General features: G+C 32.5%; 1 protein-coding gene across 3 annotated transcripts; it reads left to right on the forward strand.

Annotated features, from left to right (window-relative positions):
- Positions 1-281: 281 nt before the first annotated feature.
- LOC134689621 (uncharacterized) lies at positions 282-3,805 on the forward strand. Of its 3 annotated transcripts, none has more exons than XM_063549590.1 (4): positions 282-338; positions 2,027-2,076; positions 2,621-2,893; positions 3,355-3,805. In XM_063549590.1, the coding sequence occupies exons 2-4, from the start codon at positions 2,040-2,042 to the stop codon at positions 3,783-3,785; spliced, it is 741 nt and encodes a 246-aa protein (XP_063405660.1). In that variant the 5' UTR covers positions 282-338; positions 2,027-2,039; the 3' UTR covers positions 3,786-3,805. The 3 variants fall into 3 exon arrangements, with proteins under 3 accessions (XP_063405660.1, XP_063405659.1, XP_063405661.1); XM_063549589.1 differs by lacking the exon at positions 282-338 and adding an exon at positions 1,076-1,310; XM_063549591.1 differs by lacking the exon at positions 282-338 and adding an exon at positions 1,076-1,290.
- Positions 3,806-26,464: the final 22,659 nt, after the last annotated feature.

Here is a 26,464-nt window from a genome sequence, read left to right on the forward strand (position 1 = left end):
CTTTTAGAAGAAGATAAACAATTTGTTATGACCTAAAACGTAAGTTCAGTGCAGATAGTACAAACACCTAAATTATATCATTAATTATAATATAGAAAAACATAACGACCAAACTTTGTTAAAATGCATGTCGTCAATATCCGGCATTACCGGATGCATTGTCCGGTTCTTTACATGTTTACGCTCACTTATGACATACTTTATTGCACAATATCATTAATTAATGTGTCCAATTTTTATAATATAAAGAAAGCCATATGTACAAACTGCGTGAACTGATTTTTTTATTTTAGTGTTAGACTATTTGTTCAACAATGGAGATCTAGCTAGTGTTCGACGTAAGTAGATTTTTTTTTTTAACTTTTAAGGTGGTACATAACACTTTAGGGATAACTCTGTAAAAATCAGCTAAATGTTTCAATCACGTTGTATTGTTAAGGAAATATTAAGTTCCTCAATGAACAAATTTTGTGTTTGTCAAGCTGCTATATTAAACCAAGGAAATTTTTGATAAAGTGGTCGGTTCAAATTTTTTGAAACTTTCATATTTTTGTCAAAGGGTTAGTTGAAATATTTTGTCAACATTTTATGACAATTAAACGAGCCAAATAACAAGTCAAGGTGTTGGGTACCACCTTAATTTGAATTGAAAATTTTGCAAATTGCTTACCGAACCTTAAAATAAGAAGCATCTACAAAACATAACATAACCTAACCTTTTATTCTTTCGAAAAAACTTTTGTGCACTTCTTCTGTACATTTTTTTGTTTATGGCCAATCTTTGGGGAAAAAAGAGCATACCGAATATCGAATATCTTACAAAATTAAAAAAAATATCATTGAATTTCTTGTTGGCTAGTTACTTGCCGACTAATCACATGTATTGTGTTTTAAAAACTTCTTCCCGCGTTTAAAGTGTTGGTTATTTCTCTCATACGTTTGTAACCTGTATATTGAAAGAATGTATTAAATACTGTTTGTGTCTTCCGATTTAACTGTATGAGTTGTACAAATTTTATTTTGGCAAAATAAAACGTTATATTATAAATAATCAATATAAAAAAAAAATGACCTCTAATCCAATTTTCGGCCTACATCGGAGTTTGAACTTAATATACGCGACAGATATGAAAAGTCCTAACAAAGTCTTATCATAAATGTGTGTCTTTAAGTTCACGAATCATTCCGATGATATGAACTAGAACCTTAGTTTTAGACCTTTATGTCTTATCTTACGTCTTCTTATACAACTTGCCGAGGAATAAAATCTCAAACCGATAGCATCTACAGGTGAGTGAACAGTTGGAAAGGTAAGATTTTAAATTTATGTATTAACTACAATTTTTAGTTTTATTTAATCTTAGTTCTTAAGGTTTTGCTAATACAACCAAGTTTATTTTCTATACAACGAAAGTTAAATTAACTTTGGCAAAAACAAAGTGGCATCTATATATCCTCCGATGCATTGTGACACAGTTTTACTAGATTTACTCTGGTCAAAAAATGAATAAATCCGATAACAGGCTGTAAAACTACCCAATATCAACGAAAAAAAGTAATAATTTGAAGTTCGGATAAACTCATCAGAGTGTTTTAAAATAAGACATACAACGTTTGTGCGTTGTCATGTATGATAGCTACAATGACAAACAAAATAAACACGAAAATATTATGTTACACCATGATTGAATTTTGTCCGAAAGTATAAGAAATTTAGAAGTTGTATATCTGACCTACTGATTTTAACATAACGTTCCTTACAATATTAAAGAAAAGCTCCGTTAATCATCGCATGTGTATTAACAAATCTTTACACCTTTCAAAAAATTCTAACGGTTATTTGAAAAAGCTACACATTACAGTTTTAAAATGCTCCAGAGTTTGCAGTCTAAAAAACACTATGGAAAATAATTAATTTAAATTTGTTAACGTTTCATGTCAAATTTCAATGATATATACTTATTCGATGGTACTCTATGGAAACTCCCTCTACCGTAAATCTTAACCTATTTGTTTATTCTTTTAGAGATTGAGTCATCATGTGGTATTTCTTAGCTCTTGGGTTGCTGCATTTATGTACGTATACTATGATTGAAAAACCTTCCTGATATTACTGAATAATGTACTAAGGTCTTATAGTATTTGCTAATTATCAGTGGTATACGTTCACAAAAAATATGAAAGAACGAAATGGATTTTTTTCTCTCAAAAAGTTAAGCATGAAGAGTATCGGATTTAAACTAATAATATAAATAATAAGATAACGAGTATTAACTCAAATTGTTTTAGTTTGCCAGATCCTGTTGAGAATATAGCAGGGATGCAAAAGCGTTGACGTAGTCCATTTTGTATGAGGCGCTAAAAATGTGCGTACGGTCAACGCTTTTGCAACCCTATGAAGTTACAAAAAGAAGCATTCAATACTTATAATTACATTTTTCAGCTAGGATCATGAAAATATTTTAGCAATTTTTTGTATAATTTACATGTGCACTTTATTGTCGGACCTCGTGTTATCATAAATTATCAGTTTTATTAGGTAGTTTTATGCTACGTACACGACATACATAAAGAACAATAACAGAAGACAAAATGAAAAGGAATGATGTCTGTATTACAGGTTCAGGGACTACTATTACGCTTCGAAATAACTGTGGATATACAGTATGGGCTGGTATGTACGCCAGAACCAAATCAAATCCAAGGTACGTACCTCCCAGCGGTGGTGGATGGCATATGAGTCCCGGTCAGGTTGTGAATATACCTGTTCCGAATGATCTTATAGCTGGACGTTGGTGGGGACGAACTGGCTGCAGAACAACTAATGGGCATTTCCACTGCGAAACAGGGGACTGTGGACCTTGGTTAGATTGTGGAAATCATCACTCAACAGGTAATTTTAGAACTCTTACTCGGACCAGATTTTAATAGATTTATGAATCAGTATCCACGAACAAAGAACACGTGCTTTCCGCCTCTAAATGAACTTTTGATTGTGAAGTAATGTGGTTGATAAGTAATTGGCATAGTACAATACTAATACATGATTTGCATGTTAAAATGTAAAATCAAAAAAATACTGAACTCAGAGGAAAATAAAATCGGAAAGTCCATAATTACATGGAAAAATCTAATACTCTTTTTTATTAGGTTTTACACAAAGTCTTATTAATGCAAACGAAACAAAAGCATAGTTATAATATAATATAAGAAAATTGTACTGTGTTTAGAAATAACAATAAACGTTACTTCTCTGATCACTGGGCTTGTAGAATATATTTAAAATAGATCTAAGTAATCGAATGTATTTATTTAATATTCCTTTAAATTCTGAATGCTATCTATTCCTTACAGGTGAACCTCCAGCATCCCTTGCAGAGATAACCTTGAACTCTCCACAGGATTTCTACGATCTAAGTTTGGTAGATGGATTCAACATTCCATTGACCCTTAAACCCACGAGTCGATATGGTGGAGGTAATGCTTACTGGTGCAAGGAAGCCTTTTGTAGAACAGACATGAATGCAATATGTCCTTCAGAATTACAAAAAGTAGTTAACGGCCGTGTAGTCGGTTGTAAATCTGCTTGTGTTGCCTTCCATAGGGATGAATACTGTTGTGCCGGAGCGCATAACCGACCGCAAACATGCAACCCTGCCACATGGCCGAAGGATTATCATGCAGTTTTTAAAAATCCTTGCCCAACAGCTTACAGCTATGCATACGATGACCATACTAGTACATTCACATGCCAAAATACAAATTATGATGTTATTTTCTGTTAATAAAATATGCAAGACTAATATCAATTTAGTTGGGTTTTGAACAAGACTCACTAAGACGAGAGTATTTCATAACCTGGTGGTTTGTCCTTGATACTAGTACTGTTGAAAGAGACATCACAGATAACACAGGTTAACTTACTAAGCTAAACGCATATTTCGCCAGCAATCAACTGAGCTCATCTATTACATTTGTTTATAACGAATTTTTAACTGTTAGAGAGAGGTTTATTTATCTATTAAACCAGACTTAATTTCCCGATTTCTTCGAAAGGAAATCCATGTTATTAAGTAAGGAATATGACATCCGTTTTGTATTTGTTTGATATGTTTTAGCTAATGAGTTTGCGATTTGATAAGATACATTCCATTATGATCTTGCTTGAAGTTCGGTATTTTTGTTGCGTTAATTTTTTTAGGGTACACTTTTTATTGGAATAATTCCCCTTTTATGCTTGGTAGCATGTTAACTTTATTTCGTGTTTTAGTAAAAAAACCCTGAGGAAAATAAAAGAAAACTGTAAGCGGTAAAACATATATATAAAAATATATATAATATTCGTTCAGTATTGTTTCAGTACTGATTTTTGCAGTACTTCAACTCTACCGATTTTGTCAGTACTAATATGTATGCTACGGTAAGAAGCGAAAAAAAACTGAACTCTGAGGAAAATTTAAAACCAAAATTCCTTAAACAAATTGCAAATTAAAAAGATCAAACACAACAAACGAATGCATAACAACTGTCATACTCCTGACTTTGTACAGGCATTACCTTATGTAGAACATGGTGAATTAAATCTGATTTTATAGCTAGCTTAACCTTTCCCTTGTCTGACCGCTGCATTGAATTCCATTATATTGACAACATTGTGTGAACAAAACAAAGACACACAAGGTAAACATGTCAAAAATGGAGGCACAAACAGACATTGCATTATTATCGTGATCACTTTAGTATGAAATAAATGTGTAAAAAAGCACAAATAGGCAAACGGACGAATAAAAAATGAAAGACAGTCATGCAAGAATCTAAAATAGCTCAATAACACAAAGCCGGATTAACAAGTACAGAGCCACGTCAGAAATATAACACCCACAAAAAGATATACAAAAAAAAAATCGAGACAAGAATACAAACATTTTTAAAGACCACCAATACAAAGATGGGATGTACACGCACAGAGCCATATCACATAATTCAAAGAAACAAAAAAAAAACATTTTTTGATTGAGTTAAGTCTGCCAATTGATATTTTATCGTGTGTTTTTTCTATGTTGTGATGCTATGCAATTGTTTCAGAAAAGGGGATAAGGTTTGGGTCCATTAAAACGTTTAATCCCGCTGCAAATGTTTGCACCTGTCCTTAATAAAGGCAACAGTAGTATACCGCTGTTCAAAACTCATAAATCCATGGACAAAAAACAAAATCGGGGTAACAAACTAAAACCGAGGGAAATGCATTAAATATAAGAAGAGAACAACGACACAACACCGAAACGCAACAACACACAGAAACGGACCAAGCAACAGACAAAACACCACGAGAATAACAAATATAATAAGTCAGGAGTCTGATGTACAGTAGTTGTCGTTTGTTTGTGTAATATGTACGTGTTTCTCGTTTTGTTTATATAGATTAGACCGTTGGTTTTCCCGTTTGAATGGTTTTACACTAGTAATTTTGGGGCCCTTTATAGCTTGTTGTTCGATGTGAGCCAAGGCTTTGTGTTGAAGGCCGTACTTAAACCTATAATGGTTTACTTTTTAAATTGTTACTTGGATGGAGAGTTGTCTCATTGGCACTCACACCACATATTCCTATATCTATATATAATCAAAGCACCACAGCGAATATGAAAGACACGAATACACAAAGTATCATAGAATAACACAATGACGGGATGTATAAGTACACAGTCACGTCAAATTGATATCGCCAAAAACACCACATTGCACTACTTTTTTCCCCCACTTTATTATTATTAAATGTGACAAAATAAAATAAAATGGACGTACAACTCAAACAATAATAGCTTTGAAGAAAGTCAATACACTATAGAATACTTCTGTCTAATATTAAAACCACATGTTCATAATATATAGAATGTTATTATTCTAGGAGTTCTTATTGTCAAATTTGAAGCATGGAAACAGGCTGAGCCTTGTCATAAAATCACAAAACTTAGATTTCTTGACAGGTTTTTCTACGTTTTATTAATTTTCCTATTACTGTCGATTCTTGTCGCATCAAAATCCCTTCTTTTAACTGCTTCTCGCTACATTGATGAAGTAGGGAATCCTACAAAAAGGGCATGGCTCAAGGTCAACGCATTGAAAAGTTCATCAATCTGAGGCAGGCCTTAGTTGACCCCTTATCAGAAATGTATACGACTACAGGTAAATGGACAACAAACTTAACTCAGTAACATACTAATGCACAACTATACGACATCGTAGTTATATTTAATAAAAGGTATTTTACAGGTCAGTTCGCATGAAACCCGTTCTTTTTTCACGAATGTGACCTATCGAATTAGACTATTTACCGGGTTTGAAATGACATGAGCAAACCGACGGGTACCCCATGTGGAGCAGGATCTGCTTACCCTTCCGCAGCACTAGTTTTTGGCGTGATTAGTGTTACTTAGTGTTTATTTTTCTATTATGTGTTTTATGAGTTTCCCTCGGTTAAAGTTTGTTACCCCGATTTCGTTTTTTGTCCATGGATTTATGAGTTTTGAACAGCGGTATATTACTGTTGCCTTTATTTATTGTTTGGTCATCATTTCTGGACTGTCTCTTTCTTGGTTATAAAAGCACATTGGTATCAAATCTCATATAAGTTTAAATATTTACAATTTATTTTTATTAGTCATTTAAATTTATTTGTCTTTCTTAAAATATTTGCGTTATTCAGTATCATGTGCAGTGAATTTTATTATTGCAGTCGGTGCAACATATTTCTGTTTGTTGGGCATCGAGTATTTTGTGAGTTTTGTAGTTGCATCAAGGATGTTCGCTGGTCTTGTTTGTGGCAAAGTTGGCGCACCGTAAATGGGGTTAAGTCGAAATATAAAAGTAAATAAATATTATCACGGTGGGTATGATTGTCCTGCGAGAGAACGTACTGTGCTGGTGATTTGGTCCTGATTCTGTGCTGGTGGGTTTGTTTACATTGTATCAGAACGGCATTAAAACGACAGTTTTGTCGCTTAATTTTTCTCTGATGTGTCACAAGAACCATGCAAAGTATATTACAACAATATTATATTGCAAAAGTCGTGCAAGTTCGTTAAACGGAATTGTCCTGACGCTGTGCTGGTGATAAGAAAAACGGTCCTGGTTCTGTGCTCCTATGTCCTGGTTCTGTGCTTTTATATTTTAGTTAAAAGTGGCATATATTCAAGATCATTGATGCTGTACTGTTATTGACTTATTAGCTGTTGTCTGCTTTCTTGAAATTGACATTGTTGTGAATCTGTTTACTGTTATTATGAGAGAAAAAATACCCCTATTGATTTTTTTTTTAAACTAACTGTAATCTTATTTATTGGCCTATTAATGGAACCCTGCTTGCCCCCTTTTAAGATAAGAAAATATGTTTACGATTTTCGGGATTACGATCATTTTGCAAGATCACCAAAATACGTATGTTTGTTGTCAATGGACAAATTTCCATAAGAAACCAAAGGAAGTATGTGTTAACAACCATACGTCATCGTACGACCTTCAACAATAACCCATAAAATAAAAATGTAAAAGGTTTTACATAAAAATAGAGGAAAAATATAGAACAAAGGACTTTCTAAGCGTTTGAATCATGTCTTTAGCAGCTTAAAACACATTTGTTTGTGAACACTTGAGTGCCGACTATAAGAATGACAATAGTATTGCGGGTTTGTTTGTTTGGTGGGTTTTTTTGGGGGGGGGGGGGGGGGAGAAGGATGGGGAAACGTTGGAGCGAGGTTACAGTGAAAGCTTGGAATAGTTTCCCGTAAGATTTTAAAGTTGTATTGTAAAAGAAAAATGTATCTTATAGCTATTAAAAATCACTTGCTGTAAGACTTTTCCAACAATTTTTTTTTTGTCTAAACGGTTATCATTTTTTTTTTTCTTCGAAAGTTCGATAGAACACTAAAAAAATCACTATTTTATGTAAGGGCAGGCTAGAATATGTCAGAGAATGAAGACGAGATAACCTAGAGAACACTAATACAATTAAGATTTCTTAGCTTTTTTCATTTCAAAATAAATATTTTTGATAAAGAATTACGGGGGAGGAAGTGAACAATGTGTCCTTCTTTTCTATATATAAATATTTTTCATGAATAAAAATAAAATGTGCCTTGATTATAATTGAAAATGAGTAAATGGAAAAAAATACCCAACTAAAATACACTTTTATTTTAATATTGGTAATAACACTAAGCTTTTAAGTTTTGTGTGTCAAACACACCATCTCTGTAGTAATGACTCCTTACTAAGATATTTCACTTCATTTATTTTTTTCTGCATTTTTTTATATTGTGAATAATAGAATTATTATATAAAAATGTAGCCTTAATTTATATTTAAAAAAAAACTGAATCTTAAGCCATTTATTTCAAACATTTTTGTTTCCATCTATCCGTTTTCAGGACTTTAACAATTAACAATAACACGCCTGAAAAGTAAAATGCGTACTCGGCTGTCTGTAATCGACCATTTTTAGACACTCCAGGCTCCTAAAAAAACCAGCCGGGGTGAGGGTTCAAAGATGCAAATTAAGTACTTATATCAATATTTTATCTTTTTGTGTACGGTTTATGACCCCTCCTGTGGCCTGTCAATTCCGAAATTTGCAAACTGCAATAGTATCAAAACAGCACAGACTATGAATAATAGAGATATAATTTTGTACATATATCCAAGGGGAAACTTCTTGCAAAGCATTTTTATTTATAGCTCATTGTTGTATTTAGTAGAAAAAGAGAATTTAGTGAAAATAAAATCACTATTTTTGTAGAAAATTCACAGACCTTTGTATAGAGATTTTTGTTAGGTTTAGCAGGGGATCAACACAATGGTTCATTACCGAGTAAAAAAAATCAAAATGTCTATCTACCTTGCACATTTCAGAAAATTCAGATCAGATAACGAAACTGGTTCCAGCAACATTTGGTTCCAGCAACATTTATAAGCAATTTAAGATTGTGACCCTCACAATTTCCATTCACCACAAATATTCTCGTTACAACGAATAATTTTAAATACAAAAATACGTGTTGCATGCAGCCTTTTGTGTATCTATTAATATATGTATACGGATAAAGTTATGAAAGGCAGCAGGGTCATCAGGGTGAGGAGTCCATTTCATCTGAAATAAATGCTAAGCATAGATCTAGAAAGCGACATATAATCATGACATTAAAAAAAGTCTTCTTTTCGACTTTTTTCGAACAAATTGACACTTAAAATGAATTATATAGTATTGTGGAATTTTTAACTTATTTTAGATACTTTATATTGTTATCTGATATTGGACGAAAGATGTTGCCCTTTCATGTTATTATGTAATACAAGTTCAGATCATTTGAAAACACATATTAAACAGCCAAATGGATGCACAAGAGCTAAAATAGGAGTCATAGATCCTGTTGGCAACAATTATCTGGCTAATTTTATTGATTTTGTAACATTTGTTTCAAATATGACCAACTTCTTATCCAAAATCACCAGCACCGTATCAGACCCACAAGCACAATGACAGGACCCACCAGCACAGTATCAGGACATGAATAAATTGAGAAAATGCTAAATTTTAATAAATTGCAATGTTTTTTCACAAAATTGTTTTGTCGTGTGGATTGCGGTCTAGAAAGCGGACTCTATTAGCATTTTTGTTTTATTTTTTCAGTTCGAGATTTTCTGAAAATTAGCATTTTTGTGTTACGCTTACTGAAACAGTTTAGAGGGTCATTTTTTTAATGGTTAACATATGAACCCATAAGAAACGAGCACCCGTCAGGACCGAATCACCAGCACAGTACGTTCTCTCGCAGGACAACCATACCCACCGTGATTATACAATTACTGTCTTTTGATGAGGTAAATGTGTGGTTTTATTGACTTTTGAAAAACTGATATTCACTGAGGCCAATTGTACATCTAACGGTTTTTTACCAAAATTATACACGTAAATAAAAGCAACAGTAGTATACCTCTGTTCAAAACTCATAAATCCAGGGACAAAAAACAAAATCGGGGTATCAAACTAAAACCGAGGGAAACGAACGACATAACATTGAAACGTAACACACACAGAAACGGACCAAACATCAGACAAAACACCACGAGAATAACAAATATAACATGAAAACCAAATACATGAATTTTGGATAGACAAGTACCGTGCCACGTCTTATCTCAATATCTCAAAAATAAGAGAAAACACAAACGGCTCAACGTTAAAATGCAACACACACAAAAACGAACAATAATATAACAATGGCCATCTTCCTGACTTGGTACAGGACACTTTTAAAGGGGAATAAAAGTGGTGGGTTGAACCTGTTTTTGTGGCATGCCAAATCTCGCACTTTAATGGCAAAGTTAAATATAACATTGAGATGACAACATAATATTACAGGACTACAATACAAATAAATAGGAGAACATATTAGACAAAGAAAGACGTGATTAATAGATAACAAAAAGCATCAGGTTTAAAATTCAATACGCCTAAAACGCGCCTTGTCCACACAAAAATCAACAGTGACGCCCAGATATAAAAGATCGAAAGTGAAAAAAGTACAAAGTTGTACAGCACTGAAGATCAAAAGTTGAAAAGGTTTCGCCAAATACGGCATTGTTTTTATGCCCGGGATAAGAACATTCTTATTATACAGAACAATTCACACTATTGCAAACAGTAAATTTTATCAAATGTATATGAAAGAGTTAACATAAAGAAACTGAGGTATTAACTAATTACAGAAAACTAAACCCGAATACGTAACGCCAAGATATAAAAGATCGAAAGTGAAAAAGGTACAAAGTTCTACAGCACTGAAGATCAAAAGTTGAAAAGGTTTTGCCAAATACGGCATTGTTTTTATGCCCGGGATAAGAACATCCTAATTATATAGAACAATTCATGCTATTGCAAACAGTAAATTTTAACAAATGAATATGAAAGAGATATACATAATGAAACTGAAGTATTAACTAATTACAGAAAACTGAACCCGAATACATAATGCTATTAAAGTTTAACACAGAATAGACACAGTGCGAAAGCCGCGTATTCGTTCTGTACCTCCTTCCATATGACGTAACGGACAGACATATCAAGGGCGATAATACCATAGTTCATGTAGATGGCGCGCACATCGCAGTCTATCGAGGATTTGTTTATGTCGCGTACGTGTGAATTTTATTTGTTTTCTGAATAAAAAAAAGTCAAACTGCGTAATATGTTTATTGAATCTCTATGGTAAACTATTTATTTAGATGACTCTTTCTTTTAAGTAACATTTTACATGCGTTATTGACATTAAAATACCTCAAAAAGATTGGCCTACATATTTCACAGACTCCGTCCAAAAATATGGCGGGTAAAACCTGCCTCTAAAAATAACTGACACAAATGCATTCTTCAGACTCTATAAATATAAAAATTCCAAATATGGTCAGAAAAAGGGCCAAGCTTTCCCCTAATTACCCTAATTACCCATCATTCGATTTGGAAAGATGCAAACGAGGCAATTATAGAAAGCTGGAATTTCAGCCATTACATTTGCAGGAATACGACGGAAGTCATCAAGAAAACCACAAATATTCTTTTATTTTAATAGTTTTCCCAATCAGAATTTGTTTCTCGCATCTCATATAGTTTGACCAGATTTAACTCAATATAATTATGTAGTTATTTATTAGGATTTGGAGATTGTGAGCCATCATTGGCATCACATGCTTGATCTATTGACCTCCAATTTATCTTTTAAATTGCCATTCCAGGGTACAACCTTTTTTTCTGACAGTTTTTCCCACTCAGGATTTATTGCTCATATATGTCATATAGTTTGACCAGATTTTACTGAATATAATTATGTAGTTCTTTTTGTAGGATTTAGAGAATGTGGACCATAATTGGTATCACTTGCTTGGTCTATTGACCCCTATTTGTTCTTGATTTAAAATTGCCATTCCAGATATTTTTTTATTTACAGCATATTTTGATACCTAGAAAATGCATGTGCACTGTATTGTTTTCCCATTTGCACATTGAGTATACCATGTACTAGCAAAAATAAAGCTGTTTCTGCATTTGTTTATTTTATAATTGTAGAGCTGCAAGTGTAAATAAATTACATTGAATAGAAAATTGTTTTGTTGTTATATTGCTTCATTGAATCAAATATTTACATGATTTTTTTCATATCTTTGTTGTGTTTTTTATTACAGTTTTATTTCTTATCATGTAGTGTCATTCCTCAAACTTCATTAAGTGACATTCAAACACTTGAGGGTTCTATTTCTATCTTCAGATTTTCAGGAATGTCTCAGAGGTCCAATTGTTTTAAGGTTCATCCTGATCAAGAGCAAGGGCCATGTTGTAACTGTGGTCAGGATGATATCTGCAAACGCTATGGCCACCTTATACACAAAAAATCAGAAAATAATTTTATAAAAGAAAATAATAAAATTTCAGATCTTTCATGCATATGCAGGAAATATTTGCTCGAACATCTGAGGACATCCAAGGTCCTTCATTGTCAAAAAAATCATGTTCAATTGAAAAAAAATATATCTATCAATGAAAAGGCTTCTTGTTTTTAACATCAGTATTCAAAATGTGACAATTCAGCAGATCACAACACTACTGTTGACCCAGGTATATTTCAAAAAGTATTTGATATTAATCTTCAACATTTACAAGACCCATTACAATTATCACTTTGTCACATCCACTACAACACTTTTAGTAATTGGAAAAAGGAACAAGCTTGTGTAGTATGTGAAAAGATTTCTAAAACCAAAAGATTTATTTGTATTTCAGACTGTACAAATGACCTGTTTTTACAGTATCTTAAACAAGAATTAAATTTTGAATCAGAATTAAATATTTCAGAAATTTTTTATTGCTGTTCCTACTGTTATAACAGTTTTAACCTGTTCTGTAGATCTGAAGCAGGATAAGAGGCAAAATTTCAGACTCCTCAATATTTAACTGAACGTTTGAATAAATTGACAAGTATAAACCCTGTGGATATATGTGCTGACAACATTGATACTGTCACCCTACATCATATTATTGAATTTGTCGTCAAATCATTTCTTGATGATGAACCATTATTATTACCTGTTGTTTATGAAAAGTATATGAATTTATTGAAAAAAAATATAATTACATTCAAATGTACCATATCTAGCAATGCGCAATTAAAGCTGCTCAACCATAACCTTAAATGGTTACTTAGAATGCTGAAGGTTAAGTTAGGGAAAGCTTTGCTACACATTGTTCCAAAGAGAAAAAAAGATGGTAGTTTAATTTACAGGAATGGTGCTGATTTACTCAGTTCTTTGCATACAATGACAGTAAATTTTTACAGTACATTAAATGAAAAAAATGAAGAAGTTACAAAATTAATTTACAGTAATAAAAAATTAATTTCAGAGAAAAATACTAAAATGACTAACCATGAAATTTTAAATAAGGCTGTACAAATTTCAAGGACATTTGTGAAACAGTATACATGTACATGTACATCAGAGAAATCAACAGAATTACCTGATATAAAAATTTCTGACCCAGGTTCAGAAATACTTAACATTCCTCCTGTTTTATGGAATTTTTTATTTAGAATTAGTGCTACAATCAAAAAAGACAGAGACTGGTTACAGTATGTAGGTGCATGGGACAGACATTATATTGAGCAGCCTTTTAATGTATGTAGAACATTCCCCAGACTTTTTATTTCTAGTTGTATTTTTAATACTCAAAATTCACAGTGTGTAAAACCATTACATTTATTACTAACAGATGTTGCAGACAAATTTTCAAATTCCTCTTCAGCATATTTGTCCATTAATGCAAGCATTGGTGCTGGCATCTCCAAAGACTCTTTGCGTCGATTTATAACAAGTCGATGCAAATAATTGGAGCAAACAAACAGATTCATTTCTCCAAATAGATTTACTATAGCCAGTTTTGATAATTTAGATAAAAATCAAAGTTATTCGGTAGTAGGTTCAGGAAAGATAAAAGTGGGTTCCATGGAACAACTATACAAACAGCTACACCCTGTCCTAGTTTACCAACTACCAGTACTGTTGATTTGTATGTTAATATTGATTCTCTTTCAGATGATATGGTTGTAGATCCCTCCAGAGACAGATCCATCCCTATTGAGATCATCACTGCAATAACTAATCCAAAAGACAACATTGGTCTTCCGTCATCTATTGCAGAAAACAGATTTTCACATGTTACACTTTCAGATTTTGACTGTTATTCAAATGAGTCCAAATCTTTTGTCAAGTTCAAAGAAGATATGAATCGTGACGGTTTCTCTAAATTTTATTTGCAGGTGAAGCACATTTCAGTTCCTGGTGTTAAGACTTTCTTTTCACTTCCTAAACAGGACACTGAGAAATCATCATTTACATCAATTGCTGTCCTGGATGAAACTGCTGACAAAAAGGAAACTGTTCTACAAGTACTAAATATATTACATGAAAAATTTCAGATTGGTAGCCAGTGTGATTATGCTGTTGTTGTAGGCGATGGTAAAAGTTACGATTACCTCATCAAATTGAAAAAGGAGTATGGTGCCAGTTTAAACTGGGTCCTTCATACCCAGGAGACTGGCACATTCTAAAAAATGTATTGCCCATTTTTATGAAGGTATACCTAGATGCTGGTCTCAAACAGCTTGCATCCAGATTCCACCATGGATCCACTTTTAGAATTCTTACTGAATGCTCCAAATTTTCAGTTACACATAGGTTTTTAACTCAAGTATGGGAGGCAATTTTGAGGTTGCAAATCAGTAAATTTTTTTTTTGGTTCTCAGAATTTCACTCAATATGAAGAATCTTTTAATGATATTATTTCAGATATTTTATCCTCTTTAGATGTTCATGTACCTTTAGAGCAGAACCTTTGTAACAAAGAAATGTGGAATGACATTTGCAACAAAAAAGATTCATTTTTTTCTATCTTTACAGATGCAATGCTTGAAGATTTTAATAGATGGAGAGAACAAGAAAAAATGAAAAGCCAAACATTTTTCTTTTTGGGACTCTTTTGTTCATGAAGATTTCATGAATTATTTGGGGCTTTATTTTGCAATTAGGACAAGAGATTGGGATTTAAGAAATGCTTGCCTTAAACAATTAGCTTGTTTGTTCCATGTATTTGACAAGCACAATTATCTCAGAATGATACCCTATCATATTGCAGATTTAAAAACTTATCCCCCTGAGGTCATTCAGTTTTTTGCCCAAGGTTGTTTTTCTGTCTCTATTTCAGGTGAGCATGGCTACTCAGTTGCTCTTGATGAAGCACATGAAATGGAGATAAACCTTAAAACCAAAAATGCTCTAAATTCTTTTAGCCAGTCATCTTTAGCAGCACTCACCTATTATTTGCCTTACAGGGCTGAAACCATTCACAATTTAAAAACAAAATTACTCCTTGAAAATTAAATGCCACATCATACGCAACATACTACCCCTTATGTTGAATTTGAGGAGAAGAATATTCATGAGTATTTTTGTCATTTAAAGCAGTCTTCTTTATTTTGTACGGGAGATAGACTGACACTACATCACATTTTTACTGACACTGATGCAACAGCTGAACAGACGGACAGTTTAATGAAATACAGACAGTTTGGACAGGAAGATTTATCAAATTATGTAAATTGCTTTTTGCTTAAGACAACGGACAGCAAGACAAAACCCCCTCCCCGAAAAAAAGAAATTTACAAACTTTTAGTATTTCCAAGGTTACAGTTCATAGACAAAAGAAAGAAATAAAAGATCAACAAACTGTTATTTCATGTTTAAGGAAAAAAATTGCCTTTTCTAAATGAACTTACAAGCCAGTTTCTAATTTGGAACAGTTTATACAGCTGCCTCGTGCTATTTGTGATGCTGAGGGTGTGCCAGAGAAAGGACAAAAGAGTTGGGCAACCACAGTTTTTAAGAAATTATATTCAGAAACATTCTTAACTAATTTGCCAGTTTCTATTTCAGCAGCTAAGTCACTAGCTTTTATTATTGATGCCATGTTTATCATTAATACAAGTCCTCTTTCTATTCAAAAATATTTTCAGAATATGCAGCCTTCCTTTTTGACTTGTGGGTAGTACGTCAACATCACCAACTCAAGGCCTCAGAAGTACACATAATATTTGACCACCCGAACAGAAATGGTGTCAGTCCAAAGGACTTTGAACGATCCAGAAGTGATTCTGAAATACAATCCTCAGATTACAAAGAGATATGTCCAAACACAGTCTTGCCTCAGAACTGGAGATCTTTTATTGGTGTCAGATTTCAGAAACGCTTACTAGTTAATTTTCTTTCAGACAAATTTTTACAGCTGGCAAATGAAAAGTTTTCAAGTTCTGATTTTCTTTTAGTTACAGCAGGTGGCTTTGACAATGAATTCAAAGACAAAGCACTATGCTCCAAACATGGTTCTATTACAGAATATGTTGATGCAGCTGGCGATCATGAAGAGGCAGACACCAGAGTATGGTTGCATGCTGTAACATCATCTGCTATAAACATCATCATTTACAGTCCTGATACAGATGTTTACTTCATAGGTTTACCAATACTGAAAAATATAAACAAATCAATTTTTGTTCAGTTGAAAGATACTCCTGATGAAAAATCATTTATTGATATGAACGCATTAGTTCGATCATTAAAAAATGATGTTTGCTTTCAGGGAATTGAAAACATAGAACAATGTATTCAGATTTTGTATATATTAAGTGGATGTGATTATACTTCCTTTTTTTAAGGGTATGGCAAGAAAACTTTTTTTGACACCTTTAGAAAGTATGCTGGTTTTATATCAGGTGGTTCTGAGCATGGTCTCTTATGTGATATTAATTCACAGCCCGGGCTTCATTCCTTTTACAGATTAATCTCAGCTGTATACTTTTCCAGACACTGTTCTGCCTTCCTACCTATTTCATCACCAAAGTCTCTGTTTGATACTATAAATGCAGATTCTATTAATGAAAAACATTTAACATTAATTTCAGATATTAGGGAAAAGATGTGGGAGAGAATTTTGACTGAGGTTGAAATAATGCCAAATGCCGACGCATTAAAATTTCATTGGCAGAGATGCTGATGGGTCTTTATTATTTGGTCACAAACGTCTACTGGTTTTTTAAAGCTTCCATCTCTTTCAAATTTTGGATGGCAAATTATAAAATTGCAGGATGAACATACTAACCTACACTTTGACAGCTTACTTAGGTGTGTATGGGATAGTGATGTCAACTTACTGAAAGTAGAGAAGACTGTAGATTGGTATACACTACAAAAGTCAAAAAGTCTGAAAAGACCAGTTTTTGTCTTGATTTGCATGAACTTTTACTTGACATTCTCCAAAAGTATGACTCGTGTCTTAATTTTTCTTGACAAATTCTCATTTATATCAAATTTGTATGAAATTTACTCGACATTTTCTTGACATTCTGAATATGGTCTTAAAATTTCTTGACAAATTCTTGACATTTGAATACTGTCTTGAAATTTCTCGACATATTCTCGACATTCTTATTCTTTCTCAGTTTGGCTTGACATAGTCTGAACATTTTGAATTGTGTCTTAAATTTACTTGACAGTTCTGAGTTTTACAAATCATGACCAATATTCATAATATAACCTTAATCTTTATTTCTTTTTACATAATATACTGTTGTTTTTAAGTTACATTCCTTACAACAGATATGAAGTTTGGCATGTAAAACAATTGAAAATTTGGGTATTCAAATAGTTTCACAAATGTAAATATGGCTACGAAATCTAATGTATAAAATAATTTAAATGAGGGTGTGTTGATATTTAACAATTTAAATGTGTTTTTTTGTAAAAAATACAAATTTTGATTCCTAAATTTTAATTATTAATTACATTATTAAAACCAATCATATGGTAGACATATTTCACTCTACATTCATAATATCCAATGTTAATATGGTAAATAATTATTGTACAAAAATGTGGTTTATAGAAATAGCAAATTATGATGATATAAAATCATTCATTTAACAGAAGAAAAATTTGTGTAATGCCATCTGTTGGAATATATATTAAGTATTATACATGGACAGGATGTTCCCCATGAAACTAAGTTATAACACACCCCAGAATACACGCAACTGTCAAATAGAATTTACTGATTTACCTGTAATCAGCCATACAACTTATCAGTTGACCTGCCATAAACATTCCAAAGATTAAAAGAAAATTATTATCTACTCCAGGAATAATAATAAAAAAAAGTATTCATAATGGGTCCCATCAATGATTTCTATTTACAATTCAAATTTGAGTGTTGAATTTTATAATTTTTAATCAATAATTTCATTGGTCTCAAACAAACATACATAATATAGATCCAAACATTTTTTTTTCAGGAAGGAGCCTGTTATCACAATTTTTTGTTGACAAAAAATTATAAAACTCAACACCCAAATATAAAACAAAAATGTTTTGGGGTTGTTCTAAAAATATAGAGTTTGAATCAAGACGAGAACAAATTCTTGGACCAACACGAAAGCCCTCCTCCTCTTTTTTTAGCCACACAAACCCAAAAGATTTCATAAACCGTTCAGGCGAAATTTATACTGTTGAGATAGTGTCAAGACATATTTAATACTGTCAAGAATGTGTCAAGACATATTCAGAAATTATTAATAATGTCAAGAAAATGTCAAGACAATTTCAGACATTCTTAAGAATGTCAAGAATATGTCAAGACAAATCGAGACAAATTTAAGACAGTCAAGAATTGGTCGAAACTAATCCAGACTCTTATCAGATGATACAGGAAGTGTCGAGAAATTTTAAGACAATGTTAATACTGTCAAGACACTTGTCAAGAAAAGTCAAGAACCTTTTTAGACAAACTAATACTATGTCAAGAATTTTCAAAAATTATGCAGACAAATTAAGAATGTCAAGTAAAAATTCATGCAAATTCAGACAAAAACTGGTCTTTTCAGACTTTTTGACTTTTGTAGTGATACGAAGGGCTGCTCTTGCAAAACTGGATGTATTACCAATCGTTGTAAATGCAGGAAGTTGAAGTCTGATAGCCATGATGGTTTTTGCTGCCCTGGTTGCAAATGCATCAACTGTAAAATTATGCATGAGGCACCAATCTCTGTTGATCTTGATTTTTCACTTTCAGATGTAGCTCTTGAACCAGTTCCTTCTGATGAATCCGATAAGGAATCAGATGATGAAGATGACTATGAAGATCCTGTACAAGAGTTAGAAATGATTTACTTAGATATAGATGACACAGAAGTTTAAAGTATATACATGTATCTATTTATGAATCAGCCTGTGCTAACAATTATTCTTTTAACCACTCGTAATCATATAGCACATATGACATTCAACTAGATCAATGGACATATTGTATTCAGTTGTTAAAATATAGTTTTGGGGTTAAATAGACCTCGTCTCAAATATTGTTGAAGTATTTTAAGTATACTTGTGAAGAGTGTTGACCAAAAGATACTTTTTTGATAATGTTTCAAATATTAAAACATTGTTTAATAAGCAAAAGATAGCCAAGTTTAATGTGATGTGTGCCTTTGTGTTGATATTTTAAAATCCTTCTTGACTCTGTTGTATATATACAAATGTATATACATGTATATGTATGTCATAAATAGAAAAAAAATGTAGAGAAGAGTTGCTGTAATTATGTACATGTATATTTTCACTCACTTATACATTTGTACATGTACATGTATGTTAGCATTAAAATGCAAATATTACTCTCCACTTCTTAATTATATTTTTGAAAGTATAGTATTTAAAAGTATAGAATATATATGTTTCAGAATTGCTGATTTTTAAAGGATGTCCAGTTTGAAGTTGTAAATATATGCTAAATCTATATGTATAGATGGATTCACAAACTTATTCTTCTTTTCAGATTAAGAATCAGTTGCAAATTTGATCATAATTCGCATTTTAGATCCATTGTACATGTAGCAATACGATGACTTATCAATGAAGCTTTTTCTAAGGTCATTTATAATTAATTGATGTGTATTAATTTTTGAAGATATATAGTCAAATGCAATGTTTATAGTATCTTACAACCAATTGTAGGAACTATTTGTGCATAAGTGCATTCTTTTTTTTGGTATATATGTGTATATAGTGTTGACTTGCATGTTAATTTGCTTTAATAGATCCAAATATGATGTACTACAGACACTGACAACCAAAGTTGTAAAAATTTGAAATAATCATTCATATTCATCATATTGATACACATTATAATATTCATGTTATTTCAGAATATCTAAGAAGCAGAGCAACTCCACATTGAGAAGTTCACTTGTAGAAAGATGGACCTATAGATGATTTTACAGATGTCTGAACCCAATAATATGAACATTTACTACTCAATTCATGTATACTAAACAGCACTTTAAATGTATTTAATATTTAATTATTTCTTCTGAGTTTCATGTATTTGAAATACTCTCAGACTATTTTAATTTAATCTTCAGTTTTGACCTTGGTTTCTTTTTTCTTTATTTTTAATCTTTATTAAATTATTTTATCTCATTTTTTTTTAATTTCAAATTCTGCTTAGTTTATACTTTGATTTCATTTCGGAAGGCGTAACTACCATTTAAGATTACTTGAAATTATAAAATCATGATATTTTTCAAGATCTTTTAATTAGATGTGGCATGTACATGTATATATTAATCAGCATGTAAGATTAGGATCTGTTACTGAAAACAAAGCACTGAAAAAAAATTGATGGGGGAAGAAGAGACATTCAATCAAATATTCAAATGTTTATGTGAATGCTGGTCATTCTGTGTTGTCTGGGGAAAGACGGTATTGCACCCTAAGTACTCATTTATGTGAATGCTGGTCATTCTGTGTTGTCTGGGGAAAGACGGTATTGCACCCTAAGTACTCATTTATGTGAATGCTAGTCATTCTGTGTTGTCTGGGGAAAGACGGTATTGCACCCTAAGTACTCAGTTTATTTGATTGAATGTCTTTTTCATGAAATTTTAAATTTTGAAAATTCTAATTATATTTTAATGTGTATAATGTTATTGAACTAACAAGAGAATATGTTGGAGAAGACACAGCATTGCTGTAGATAATCACAAATTGAACCTTTTAATTGGGTTTAAAATCCTAATTTGGCATTTATCTATCAAAGTTTACATCCTTAGAACATATGTTCAGTATAAATAACGCCATCATTTACTCTTAGTTGATTTAGTTTTTGCTTTCCTAATTTGCAAATTTTATTTTAATATTATTTACCTTAGTTTTCTATTTCTTTGCCTTCTTAAGTTATATGACAATCAATTGAAAATATCTATATATGCCTGATGTATTCGAATTAAATGTTGAACTTTCAGAATTATTACTTTATTATGACAACAGAACAAGTAGTATTAAACATCAAGGATTAATGACCTTTGTGTATACTAACACATGAACACTAGAGTAATACTTGTGAATGTTTCTTAATTTCCAACTGTCAGACAAAATCCAAATTCAGAAGATATGTACATGTATTTAAGAAGAAGTGGTATGACTGCAAATGAGATAACAATTAATTAAGTACTTTGTAGACATGAGAACATTGCTATGAACAGCAACAGGTGGCTTCAGCCTTCAACAATAAGCAAATCCTATATCAAATTTCCAATAGCTGTCAGGATAAGAAAATATGGAAGGTTAACTTTATGTCACAGAGTGAGACTTTAGCTATTCTTTGTATATCTTGGTATCATGTTTTATATGACGTCATTGTACAGAGTGAAACACTTGATTCACTTAGGCAACACTTAGTCTCTATTACATAGTAATGAGAAAATCTCATTCCATATGTTTTTTTGACGTGAACCATAAATAACCACTGAACGTGACTTGGGACAGGCACACAGAATATGGCAGGGTTAAACATTCTATGTTAACAGGAACATCTCCTTTTATTCATATGAATTTTATGGCATGCCTGCCTGTAAATAGTTATCAAAAGTACCAGGATTATAATTTAATACGCCAGACGCGCGTTTCGTCTACATAAGACTCATCAGTGACGCTCAGATCAAAATAGCTAAAAAGCCAAACAAATACAAAGTTGAAGAGCATTGAGGACCCAAAATTCCAAAAATTTGTGCCAAATACGGCTAAGGTAATCTACTCCTGGGGTAAGAAAATCCTTAGTTTTTCGAAAAAATCAAAGAGTGCATATCATTTTGTTATTTGTAACAGCATAGCAATTTCTGCTGGTGATATTTATAGTAACTGTAAATAAAGGTTTTAACACTAAAGTCAAGAACAGTTAAAGCAATATTAGAATGGGAATATTGAGACAGCATAGAGATGACAGCAAACTTCTTGGACTTATATAGTCTATTCATTTAAATCTTGCTGCATACACACTCAATTGTAAAAATCAACAACTTACATTAAGGGTATCCATGAAATAGTGTCAGAGTATCATATGCAGCACAAATTAGTGAAATAGCTTACATGTAATACTAAATAAAGGTGATAATCTCTTGCAAAATGTATATATGCATATGAATCTGGTTTATGATTGCAAATGGGACAACTATCCATAAGAGAAACAATCATTGTTATGATTGCAAATTGGACAACTATCCACAAGAGACACAATCATTGTTTACTCAGTTGAGTATAACATTAAAATTATAAATACTTTTGTCCAAGTCATGGTCATTATGCATGCAGATAAATCGTTTAAAACATAAAAATTATCATCACATGATATATTCTATTCGTTTGTAGCATTCTGATCATTACAATGGTGTACATTATTTTTGTATTGTCATGGATGTTCAAAATCCGCAAAATCAGCTGTTGTTTATTTACATCTTACATACATACCTTTTGACTTTTATTGGCTAAAAATATCATTGTCGCAACCATATCTTATCTAATGTGATAACAAAGAAGTAATAATTGTAAAATCAGCACTGTTTTGCAACGTATGGATGTTAAATTCTACCTCCTGGTTGTGAATTCAATTGCGTTATCATGAAAAATACCGCCGTTACCTTCCACACATTCCGATGTGTAATACACTCACATCGCAACGAATGATGGGTAAACTTAGTGACGTATGGATCACCTCATGTGTTTCCCCGAGATTCATACCAGTTTTGACCAATGGGAAGGCTTAGGATGCATTTGTGTCACTTATTTTTAGACCAAGGGTTCCCTTTGTGAAAAAAAATCAACACGCCCCCTTTTTTATATCGACTCGATTTGTATAGTTATAAGCGATTGACAAAGTCGTTATTCAACAATCATGTAATCAAATCAATATTTTACTTAAATAAGTTCTTGAACTGCATTTAAAGTATCTAGAAACCACCTTTTAAGCCAATTTAAAAGGTAAGGTAAACACTGCGTCAATACGACGGTGGCGCCATCTTTTAAAACTACGATTATCTCCCTTTTCCCGCGTGACCGATTGAAAGTAACTCTTCAGTGTTTCCGGCTTTCGCACTGGACACAACCAAATCAGTCCAGGCGTCACCGTAATTAAAATAATTTGACGTCACATAAAAGCACGCGACGTTTTGCGCAGTGAATATCCTTTTTACGCAGGTGAATATGCTTATTTATTCAAAATAACATTCATATAGAAAAACCTACTAAAATTTTATCAATATGGAATAAATCCCATTATTTGTTTTAAAAATGTATTCATTGTGATTTATCAATAAAAAAATATTTAAAGCATAAGAATTTCCGAGATATGAAGTTGCTCTAACTTAAAATACACGATTTCCGTTTTCGGTTGATTGTAACAAAAGTGTCGGCAGCTGTTGTTTAAAGTGAAAAATCTGTTTTAATTTTTTTTAACCTTTTAAACAACTTTATACGTTTTACATAAATTTATAATCAGTAATGGCTGAGCGTACGCCATGTTTTAAATCTGTAAAACAAAAGCGAAAATCGGAGGCAGTATCCGAAGTTCAAAGAAGACGATGGGACAGGGAGGAATCAAAATTTGACACAACATCTGTTCAGGACCATCCATACGCTGCTGTATCTAAGCGGTCATTTCGAAATATCGAACTGTGTAAATAAAGAGATAACAGAATTGTCGGTAGTAACACGACAGCAGATTTTTTCAAAATAGAGAGTAGGTAGTATGGTTGTAGAATTAGGAGTTTACGCGGATAGACGAGTAGCTTGCAAGAAATGTGGTCTTCCTGTTTCTTTGCAAAACTGCAGTACCATAAACTCTCACGGTCTAGCTGCCATTTTGAAGATAGTGTGGGCCAACACATCATGTCAATACACCAACCTTATCCCTACAGGAAAAAGACATGGAAAAATATGGGATGTCAACTCCAAATTAGCAGCAGGTAAACATTTTGTTGTTAACATGTACAAAAAGGGTATATTTAAGAGAACGGTAAACATGATAAAGGGTTGCAACGTGATCCGTTTTTTTTTTGACATTCAGTCCTGCCAGTCAGAACGGATTGGTGAATTCACTGATGTTACATATTTTGTACAATGTTACATGTTATTGTTAGCTTTTTAGGTTAAGACCGAGAGAAGGTAAGTTTTTGAAGTTTATTTCACAGTTTTGGTACAGTATACTACTATATTTTCGGCAAATAACGATGTTTTTGTTGATCGGTGATTTCAACGATCGGAAGTCGGTAATTTTGTCGATGTTGCGGAAATCGGGGATTTTAAAGATCTGTTTACCCGTGGCAACTAAAATGTTTCCAAGTTCTAAAATCCAAATTGTGAGTGTAACAACAGGATACCATGTTTATCGAGTGAAGCCAAGCATTGGAAGTGTTTGTGGTGTTCATAAGAACTTTCAAAATCTTTATGACAATTTATGCCTTGATATTAAACACCCACATCTTGGAATGATTGGACATGTACCAGCTCAACCCATCCATATGAACAGAGCTCTCCGTGAAGTAATGGACCTTTCAGATTCCATTAAAATCAAGCTGTAATGACTCCTATGATGAAAACGGAGAAGATGGACAGAAGACGGCAATCTAGTTGTGTTATCCAGATAGACAGAGTGAGGTCAGCAACAATTAAAATTTTTCACAAGTATTAATGGGCTGGTGACCAAAGCTGTTTTGGATACAGGAGCGGAAGTGACGGTTCTTAATAGCAGTGTGTATTTTTGAATTCCTGAGAAAAAGAGACCAACAATAAAGAAAGCGACCAGAAATTTAGTAGTAGCTGTTGCAGGGAAAAGTATGGAGACCCATGGAATAGCTATGATGAATGTTAAACTTGGGAACCATAAATTTTCTTGGGATATGCATATTGCCCCTATTGGTGATAGTATTCTTCTTGGATGTGATATTGTAGATGATCCATTGTCGGGATGTAGATGTACCCGGCCACGTCCACTTGTATGTTTTGTCTATCTGATGAGTTAAGCCTTTTTCAACTGATTTTTATAGTTCGTTCTTATGTTGTACTGTTATACCACTGTTCAAGGTTAGGGGAGGGTTGGGATCCCGCTAACATGTTTAACCCCGCCACATTATTTATGTATGTGCCTGTCCCAAGTCAGAAGCCTGTAATTCAGTGGTTGTCGTTTGTTTATGTGTTACATATTTATTTTTTGTTCTTTTTATTTTTACATAAATAAGGCCGTTAGTTTTCTCGTTTGAATTGTTTTACATTGTCTTATCGGGGCCTTTTCTAGCTGACTCTGCGGTATGGGCTTTACGATTGTTGAAGGCCGTACGGTGACCTATAAATGTGAATGTTTGTGTCATTTTGGTCTTTTTTGGATAGTTGTCTCATTGGCAATCATACCACATATTCTTTTTTATATTGTAGTCCAGTCAATCTAGCATAAATTTGACCCTAACCCAAAAGTAATTGCAACAGAAGATTTTAAAGTTTTAATCTTTAGCATTATACCCCAAATATACAAAGGAAAAAGTCCCATAAAATCTAAGTTGAGGAAGAGTAAAAAAATCACCATTTAGAATTCCTATGGAGATTTGCATTGAAAAGGGAGATAACTCTTGCAAAAAGGCAATAAAAATATATACAAAATTATAACTTTACCGCTTCTATCCATCAGAATGTATTGATTCTTGATGTTTAGCGGTCTTTAGAGTATAACAAACAACTCTACAGGTGTTTTCATATCTTTTATCAAGCGATTATCTAGATTTCGTAATTCATAAGTTGACCATTTATTGAAATTTTCAACATGTAGAGGTAAAGAATCTCCAATTTAATAAAAATAATTAAGCATGTATTCTTCTTTTTGTGGTTTACAGTTTCTTTAGATAACTAAGTTGCTGAAAAAATATAATATACAGACATAAACAGTACCGAATTTTCACATTATTTTTTCAAAATGGTCACAAAGCTTCAAATTTGCAATTTC

The sequence above is a fragment of the Mytilus trossulus genome, chromosome 11 (assembly GCF_036588685.1).
Source record: "Mytilus trossulus isolate FHL-02 chromosome 11, PNRI_Mtr1.1.1.hap1, whole genome shotgun sequence".
Classification (NCBI taxonomy): Eukaryota; Metazoa; Mollusca; class Bivalvia; order Mytilida; family Mytilidae; genus Mytilus; species Mytilus trossulus.

Coding starts and splice junctions, on each gene's coding strand:
- LOC134689621 (XM_063549590.1), top strand. CDS start 2,040: ATGTGGTATTTCTTAGCTCTTGGGTTGCTGCATTTAT. Junction 2,077..2,620: donor TCTTGGGTTGCTGCATTTAT/GTACGTATACTA, acceptor TCTGTATTACAG/GTTCAGGGACTACTATTACG. Junction 2,894..3,354: donor TGGAAATCATCACTCAACAG/GTAATTTTAGAA, acceptor TATTCCTTACAG/GTGAACCTCCAGCATCCCTT.